The 8,538-nt window shown below is 50.1% G+C and overlaps 1 protein-coding gene across 3 annotated transcripts in view; it reads right to left on the bottom strand.

The window, feature by feature from the left end:
- Positions 1 to 2,355: 2,355 nt before the first annotated feature.
- Positions 2,356 to 8,538, bottom strand: part of MTMR4 (myotubularin related protein 4) — a 58,059-nt gene continuing 51,876 nt past the window's right edge. For all 3 annotated transcript variants that reach the window (XM_074922589.1, XM_074922590.1, XM_074922588.1), the window contains 6 exons: positions 8,258 to 8,428; positions 7,979 to 8,133; positions 5,888 to 7,133; positions 5,418 to 5,528; positions 5,029 to 5,117; positions 2,356 to 4,624 (listed from right to left, as the gene is read on the bottom strand). In XM_074922589.1, the coding sequence (XP_074778690.1) occupies positions 4,447 to 4,624; positions 5,029 to 5,117; positions 5,418 to 5,528; positions 5,888 to 7,133; positions 7,979 to 8,133; positions 8,258 to 8,428 (1,950 nt within the window). In that variant the 3' untranslated portion in view covers positions 2,356 to 4,446. The remainder of the gene's footprint in view (positions 4,625 to 5,028; positions 5,118 to 5,417; positions 5,529 to 5,887; positions 7,134 to 7,978; positions 8,134 to 8,257; positions 8,429 to 8,538) is intronic.

Raw genomic sequence — 8,538 nt, 5'->3', positions numbered from 1 at the left:
ACAGGAATTCTGGCTTTGTTGAATTTGTTCAATTTGCTCTTCAAATGCTCACCTGTTACACATCTGTGAAGCCACGTGCCCTCCTTTCTTTCAATACCACTGAAGTAAGCGATTTTAGCAAATAGTTTATTTCCTGTACATTCAAAAGGTGCTCGGCCCAGTGTATACCCTGAATCTGTTAAGCCATGTGTTACTGATGCAGCTGTGCCAAATGCTTTCCTTTGGCAAGTGCCCTTACAGCCATTAAAAAAACCCTGTCTTTCTCCAAATCTAAATGAAAGCTGCATATTTTATTTCAACCACAAGTAAAGATACACTGCTCTTTGCCACTCTATCAAATTTCCTAGCTTGTTTTTGAACAATATGACTATTAGAGGGTGCCAGGGAGCACTGTACAGTCAAGTCACAGAAGAGCAGAGGCAGTTGCAAGGATGAATACTGTCCCAGGACATTCAAAGCCTGCAAATACCCCCCAGCCACAGCCGCTGTCATCTCACATGAGAGCTCTGCTTAGCATGGGCCAGTCCGGCAGGGTCACACAGCACCCACCTTTTAAACACAGAGGTTGACACAGGGTCTCAAGAATAGACTGGGCATTTGGTAAGAAGTGCAAACACATCAGGAAAAACTATGCTTGCATGAGAGTAAAAGTTGCATGACTGGCCTAAACTTTATGAGACTGAAGTTGTGTGCTGCTTGGGGCGATTTTTTTCTTTTAAATTATTATGATTTTAAACACACTGGAGACTGCATGCATCATCTTTTATCCAAGCACAATTTGGCATTATTATTTTTAACCTAAAAGATACACAGATACCCAAGGTACCATAAATAAAGGGCAGTGCCCAAAGTTCACTTTTGCCAAAGCCTAACATTTTGGGAGAGAAATGTACTATTTAACTCCTAGACTGAAAACTGAATGGACAGAAACACACCAAACGTGCCCTCAGACAGCCTGCATCCTTCTTGCCCATGTCTCTCGCTTTATCAGCACTGGCAGGGCGCACAAGGCCACACATCACGTTCCTCTTTTCTTCTTTCATAACCAAGGCTTAACATGTCTCTTCACATCCCCTGCAGTTTTAGCATTATCTGTTAACGCTTAGCAGCTGAACAATACCAACCATCACAAGCCTGACCTGGCTGCTCACTACATCTAAACCTATGTTTATTTTGTTCAGTGGCTGATGAGATATTATGGTACATCATAAGCAGTTCCGGCTGTTAATTTGCTGAGAATTCATGGCAGTTAGTGCACTGATAGGGGAAGGCTTTGATCTCAGTGTTTGTGCTAGGTTTAGACACATTTCAGTGCACATATAGATTACCTGAGGCTGAATATGTTGGCAAATTATGGCTTTATATACTTGAAGTGATAATGCTTTGTTCTGTGCTCAATAATCATGAGCATTAAGTGCCCTTCGCTGGCATGGCCAGCCTGACCTTACACCAGCCAGGAGCTCCCAGCAAAATTCCTCTACTCAGCTTCGAACGAACAGGGGCAAATTGGGCTGAAGCACTGACCCAGCTGGTGATGAGAAGCCCAAGGGTCCCACCACAATCCCACCCTTCCACCACCTGCCAGGAGGACACAGAACTGTTAACACCAGAGCCTGGAAGTTAATCAGGAGACTGTTCTTCCTTGGGAAACATCACTCATGATTCCTGTTCAGAGACATTGTCCCCACAGCTGACCTTCTGTTGTGGGACTGTTTTCAGGAGCAATGGTTAATTTTTAAATGCAACAAGCTATCTTGCTCCTAACATTCCTAATACAACAAAGTGTTTAGGTACTGACATGAACACTGACTTGAACTATGGGAGCAGTTTACCAGGGATCTGCTTAAAGCATCCAGGGATCTTAAGCTGAGGACAGGCTTTCTAGAAGATTCTCTCCAGCTCCATCACAAACTGTAACTTACCTGCATCACCCCTGGCACATTCAAGCTAAGCACAACAGTCCCCATCCATCATCCTGTGCAGACGAACACAACCTACCAGGCAAGAGGTGGTATAAACATGTCAGTGAAGAGCTAGTGAATCTTGCCTAACAACTCTTCCTTGGGAAAGAAAAATTCCTCACCGAGTCATTATGGGAGATGCTGGAAGGGGCTGGTATCCTGGGCAGCTTCAGGGTTTTTTTCAGAAAGAGCAGAGCCTCAGAGTAGAAGACCACAGCACAGTGTGCTTTGCGTCCTACCCTTGATTCTTATTTCTGAGAAGCACTATTAAATTCCTAATGTTCCTTAAATCAAGGGAAAAGGTAGCAAGTTAACAGCAGCCTGAGAAACACTCTGCAAAAAGAATTCAGCACAAACTAAAGAATGGGTCCAAACACAGCAGCACTAATATAGAGATTTTATTTTGACTGTATTGAGTTGTACAGCACATTTTGTTTGTCACAATGCTATTGAACTGATTTTAGAGTTTTTGGCCAGCACATTGTGACGCTGAAACTCACAAGAGCTAAAAGCAGTTTGGACTAATGGCCTGAACAGAAGGGCCAGGAGTACCTAGTTTCTGGCTTCCTCATTGCTTGCAGTCATTCCAACATGTGCAAAACAGGAGCAAATCCAGTTTATTCTACCAGCCCAACGGTCGCTCTTTCATGTTTGGCAATGACTGCAAGGTACAAGGCAGGGGAGAATCTGAAGCAAGGTGCCTTCTCTTCCCAAAGCCATATTGGTTGTTCCCAGTACGGAAAAGAAGCAGAGTCCAAGTAAGTACAGGGTCTTCAGATGACGCTAGCTTTGCTTGCACTACTGGGATTTACAAAACCAGAGGCTGACATATCAAAGTGCAGGAAAGGGTCATTTTTCCATTCCCTCTGACAGAGATGACAAACCATGAGCATAAAACCTGGGAGATCACAACAGCGTAAAGTACTTGGCCTTGTTGTTAGACCAAATGTCCTCACAGGTCCTCCCCCCGCAAACAAAGTCTCGGCTCATGAGGTGCAGAATATATCAGACATTTTCATTTAGCTGGAAAGAAAACCTGCATTTCTGCAAAGAAATGCCCCACTTTCAAACTCTTCCTCCTCACTAGCATCCACACATTTCTTAGAAAGGAGGCAGGATGGATATTCCCCAAGGGATCTAACAAGGGATTAAACAAAAGCCCACCTGAAGCCCACTTTCTTTCTAAACCTTTCCTTCTTTCTAAAGCCAGTTCCTTTTCCTTAAAATGAGTTGGGATTCCTGCTCTCTAGTTTAAAGAAGTAGAGAGGCAATTACAAGTTGGCAACTCTGAACTTTGACCACTGTGCAGGAGACAGAAAAGAAGTCAAATTCAAGAGGCATTTTAGGCAGCACTGGGGCAAGTCAGAGAGATTGTTTCCACCACTGAACAGATGCCACACGTCATGTTTATCACTGTAGCTTGGCTGTACATCCTGAAGTGAAAAGCACAGACCGTAGCGTCTATGTCAGCCAGTGTCCTTCCTCACCCCCGTTTTGGTATCGATGCTTCTTTCTCCCCTCTTCGGGTTACATTAAGTGCACAGAAATATATAGCAGCATTTGGACTGAAACCCTCACATACACCAGACAGCACATTCCAGGAGGTAAAACAACACATTATGGCCTATACCCTCAAGGTATCAAGTTTTCAGGATAAAGAGCAGTAGGAAGTGGAGAGCTGAGGGCAGAAAAGGGGAGGAGGAGCAACACAGGAACACAAGTTCTGTTTCCATGCCAGGAGAGGATCAGGGTGCCATTCCTGTGTTAGCACCAGGCTGTGACACGACCGCAGACAAAGCAGACGGGCAGAGCAGAAGTGAAAAAGCCAATCTGTCATCTCCCCGCGGTGTTGGGGGGCAGGGGCAAAGTCAAGTGCATTCACCAATCCTAGCGGAGCACGAAAACGGGCAAAATCTGCTCGGCCCATTTTCAGCCAGAATGAACTTCTCTTCAACGCCCAAGAGAAAAATCAATCAGTGACGGCTAACGAGTCTTGTTCACCAAGCTGATCACAAATCACACTCATGGAAAGAGAATCTACGGAAGTGCTCCAGGCTGAGGCCCTTCCAAAGCACACGGTACCACCGGGAGTCTGCCCTCTTCCTTCTCGCACAGCAGCCTGCCTTTGTAGGGGGAGTTGGTTCTAAACATGCCTTTCTATTGCTTTGGGGGTACTTTGCACAGGCAGTATCTGTGGAAACATTGCTTTCCAGCCCACAAAAGAAAGAGGTTGCAATCCCCTCTTTAGCCCTAGGTCGTCAGACTACAATGTACGGGCCCACCGGTACCAGAGTGGGGACACACACCATACTCTTTAATCTGAGCTCCTCTGCTCCAGACTGGTAGTAAGACTGCTGAAGACAGTGCATTCAAGCTTGGTGTTCAAGTGTTGCACCAAAGGCCTTCACAATTACAGTGGAGGCAGAGTCACCCTTCAAACCCACGAGAGAAAAGGCTGGGCTTAGACAGGTCCTTTGTCTGGCATTCAGCTGGAAGCTGTGGCGATGGGTTTCTTCAGGTGTTGGCTCATGAGCTCCCTGGCACGAGACACTTGGATGTGGTCATAACAGGAGTTACAAACGAGGACAGGGTCGTACAACTGCTGATCAGGGATGGGCAACTTCAGATGGCAGCAACCAGCACAAAACACGTTCCCACAGTTCCTGTCAAGGAGCAAGAAAACCAGTGGAAAGAGAGCTGGGAACACCACAACAAAACTTCAGCAAGCACAAAGAATCCAGCTCAGGGGTGAAGTACCAGCCTTACTTAAGACTTGTCAAAATGTTTCTTAAAGTATATACCATGGTCTCCAGTGCAAGCCAACTGGCTAGTGCTAACAAGGGACTAATGGACATTACTACCCAGAAGAAGGATCAAAGGCCTTGGGAAAATAAGAACAATGTAGAACGGAAACCTGAAGGGAATTATGAGGCCTGGGAAATAAAGGAAAGATCTAAAACTTTCTCCTGGGAACTGGAGGGAATAAACACCACAGAAAGGCATTTTGTGAGGTTTGTGAGAAGCAGGTTGAGAAGACGAGTGGAAGTACAGCGATAATATCGTTTACCTGCAGTGATGCCTCCGTTTGGCCAGCCAGAATTCACAATCGCAGTTAAAACAATGCGAGGCCATGTGGTCTGGAACCCACCGCGTGACCTAGGGCAGACACCATCCTCATCAGCTTTCAGTTTGTGACACCACAACGACCAGGTCTCGGGACCCCAGCACTGGCTGAGATGTGGGTTTGGACTGCAAGGGGCTAGCTCAGAGCGAGCCCACGCCACGGGTCCCCTTCTATTGGTCGCAATAGCAGCAGAGGATGCAGAGGATGTGTTAAAGGACAAGGGGTGGCTGCTCTCTGCCTTGCTTCCAGACCACTCTGCTGCCATAACCAAAATTAGCTGCAGAGAAACATTCTCTCCTGCTGCATTACAGCTGCCACAACAGGACACGTACCTCAGTCTCCTTCTTATCAACAGGTTCCCAGCTTGCTTCTGACAAACAGTCTTCACTATGATCAGAACAGAAATCTTCAGTGTCGCTGCCATCCGATTCCTTCAAACATGTCTGCACAAAGAGATGAAACCACAAACCCCCTCAGCTGCCTCAATCACACAGTAAGGCCATTCCCCACTCCGGCCACACTCAGTGCTTGTGAGGGACATGCGGGTGGCTCCACAGCTCCCCATACAAGAAAGTAAAACATTCATGAGCATGTAAGAGCCATTGCTTGGCCCTCAAGAAGCACAGATACCCCTGCATGGCGTAAGGACACAGCACATGGAGAGGAAGGGAAAAGGGCTGAGGAAACATAGGAGCAACCTTCACCACCACTCCAGAAGTAAAAGATGGAGCACTGTGGGTTGGAGAGGGCAGTGTGAGGGGGCTGCACTGCAGCAGTTGGGGTGTTAGAGCCAGTTACTTACAAAGTCATCCTCGTAGTCCATGGGAGGCTCGGTGGCAGGGGCGCAGAAGTGGCGGATGTCCAGACGCAGCTGCAGCTCCCGCACCTGCCTGCGCAGCTGCTCCACCTCCTGCTTGTAGCTCGCCTCGATCTGCCGCAGCCTGTGCTGGATCACATCTGTGGGGAAGGGCAGCCCATCATCGTCCAGGTAGAGAGGAGGCACAGGAGAAGGACATTTTGGTGGCATGTGCTTGGGACCAGACGCTTGTTTCAGGTGGCAGGGCAGCCATGAACGGCTTGGCTTCCCTGTGGGGCCTGCAAAATGTGTGCCAACGTGGCCAGAGCAGACTGAGGGTTTCACACCTTCCCTGGCTGACCACTGGCCACTGAGGCACAGGCCTGGTGCTCGCAGAGGTTTGCTGCTCAACCTTTTGCTACAGCAGCCGTAGGAGAGGAGGTGTCTGGGGGCAGGGTCCCCACTGGGGAGCGATGTCACCATTCCTTGAAAACTGTCCCAGTTGGAGCCCAGGAAGGAAAACTCGCTGCTTTGGCTCTGGGAAATGGTCTTGCGCCATTGCTCTAGAGGGACTCTCCCCAGCCGGCCAGGCTCCTCGCTGGGCACACTCCTTCCAACACTGCCTTTGCCATTGTCTTCATCCGGGCAGGGGATGCTTGGGGCAGGGCCTGAGATGTCCTGGCAAGGGGCACTTGGTGCCAGAGACTCCTGGCTGGGAACGTCTTGGCAGGCAGTGTTTCTCTTGGGGCAGCCTCCTCCACTGGACACCATGCCAGCAGCCTTCAAAGGTTCCTGGGGACAGGTTTCTAACTGCTTTCCAGAACTGGTGGAAACCCTGTCAACATTTTCCTGTCCATAAGGATTTGGAGCTGGACACGTGCCATCCAGCTCCTCTGTGTGTGTTCCGTTTCCCTTTTCTGCCTCCAGACACATGCTGCTCGCTGGCACAGGGGCCCAGCTGCTCAGCTGCTTGCTGTGCCCCTCCTGCTCAGCACGGCTGCTACAAGCACTGTCGGCTTGGAGGGGAGCTTTTTCCTCTTGCTCCTTCACCTGCCGTGTCTCTCCCACAGCCACCGCACTGCCTTCACCCATGTGCAGCTCAGCTCCCTCAGCAGCAGCATGTCGGGCTTCCAGGCCCACCCGGACTTCCTGGCAGTGGTTATTCAGGTTGGGATCACTAGACGTGCGGGTCAGGGGGCTGCTGGAGTCGCAGGCTGAGAGCAGGTCATCCATAGATCTTGTCTTTGGTAATCTAGAATGCAAAAGCAAACAAATCTCAAAATAAAAGTCCAGAAACTCTCCTCAATTCAGTCAAAACTGAGATGAGGGAAGGGAAGTGATATTGAATGACTCGAGTGTGTCCAGAGAAGGGCAACGGAGCTGGGGCAGGGTCTGGAGCACAGGTCTGCTGGGGAGCGGCTGGGGGAACTGGGGGGGTTCAGTCTGGAGAAGAGGAGGCTGAGGGGAGACCTCCTGGCCCTCTGCAACTCCCTGCCAGGAGGGGGCAGAGAGGGGGGATGAGTCTCTGGAGCCAAGGAGCCAGCGCCAGGCCCCAAGGGAATGGCCTCAAGCTGCCCATGGCAGGGTCAGGCTGGCTCTGAGGAAGGATTTCTGTGCAGAAGGGGCTGTTGGGCATTGGAATGGGCTGCCCAGGGCAGGGGGGGGAGTCCCCGGGATCCCTGGAGGGGTTGAAGAGTCGGGCTGAGCCAGCGCTGAGGGATCTGGTGGAGTTGGGAACGGTCAGGGTGAGGGTCATGGTTGGACTGGAGGAGCTTCAGGGGCTTTTCCAACTGAGATGATTCTGTGATTCTGTTAAGTGTTCCTTATTACAGATCGTGGGGTGGGCGGGGAGGGGTGATGCAGCAGCATGAGCTGAAATGCCCAACACTACAGCATGGCCTCTCCACTGTGCCTTTTTAGGTGCAGCAGGGAGCTGTACACATTCTTCTCCAAGTGGCTGGGACAGTGCTACAGAGCTCTTGCTCTCCACAGGGAAGGTGAGAACAGGAAGTACAGAGGAACTACAATGAGTAAAGAGGGGAAAAAGAAGGCCTGTGGGTAGGTGGCAACCTGTGCCTGGAGCTCTTAGGCTCTTACCTGTCCAAACATCTGCCACCGAACTCCTGGCTTTGAGATCCAGGGGGCAGGTAAATGTCCATATCATCCTGTCCCAGAGGATGCGGCGAGGAAGCTGGCAGATACACCGCTGTCCAGACGTGCAGCGCTCGCACGTGGCACACTGGGTGCAGCACCTGCAACAGCCACTCACCATTAGAGAGGATCACAAAAGGAAACCCCGCCAGCCTCTCCCCACACAGTCCATGGTGAAAAGTCCCTGCAAAAATCCTGGAAAGCTGGGCCAGGGGCTCTACTCACCTGCTCAGACCCCGGCATATAGAGAAGATTGTGGAAGTTCTTGTTGCCGGCCCGCAGGAGGGACCACACGGAGCAGGTACGCTTGTAGATGTTGTGCATCTCCCGCTCGCAGGGGCTGTTCCCGAGGAAGGTCCCATAGAGGCAGGAATACGTGTGCTGCACCAGCTTCACCTGCAGCATCACAAGAGGAACAGTTGTCAGGGCCATCAGGAAACCGCATCTCCTGTCTACAGGGGAAACATCTTCCACTCCTCTGGGATGGCTCACACACTTCCTATGCA

This window comes from Athene noctua, chromosome 19 (genome assembly GCF_965140245.1).
Source record: "Athene noctua chromosome 19, bAthNoc1.hap1.1, whole genome shotgun sequence".
Taxonomy (NCBI): domain Eukaryota; kingdom Metazoa; phylum Chordata; class Aves; order Strigiformes; family Strigidae; genus Athene; species Athene noctua.
This window is presented reverse-complemented; position numbering and strand designations above follow the sequence as displayed.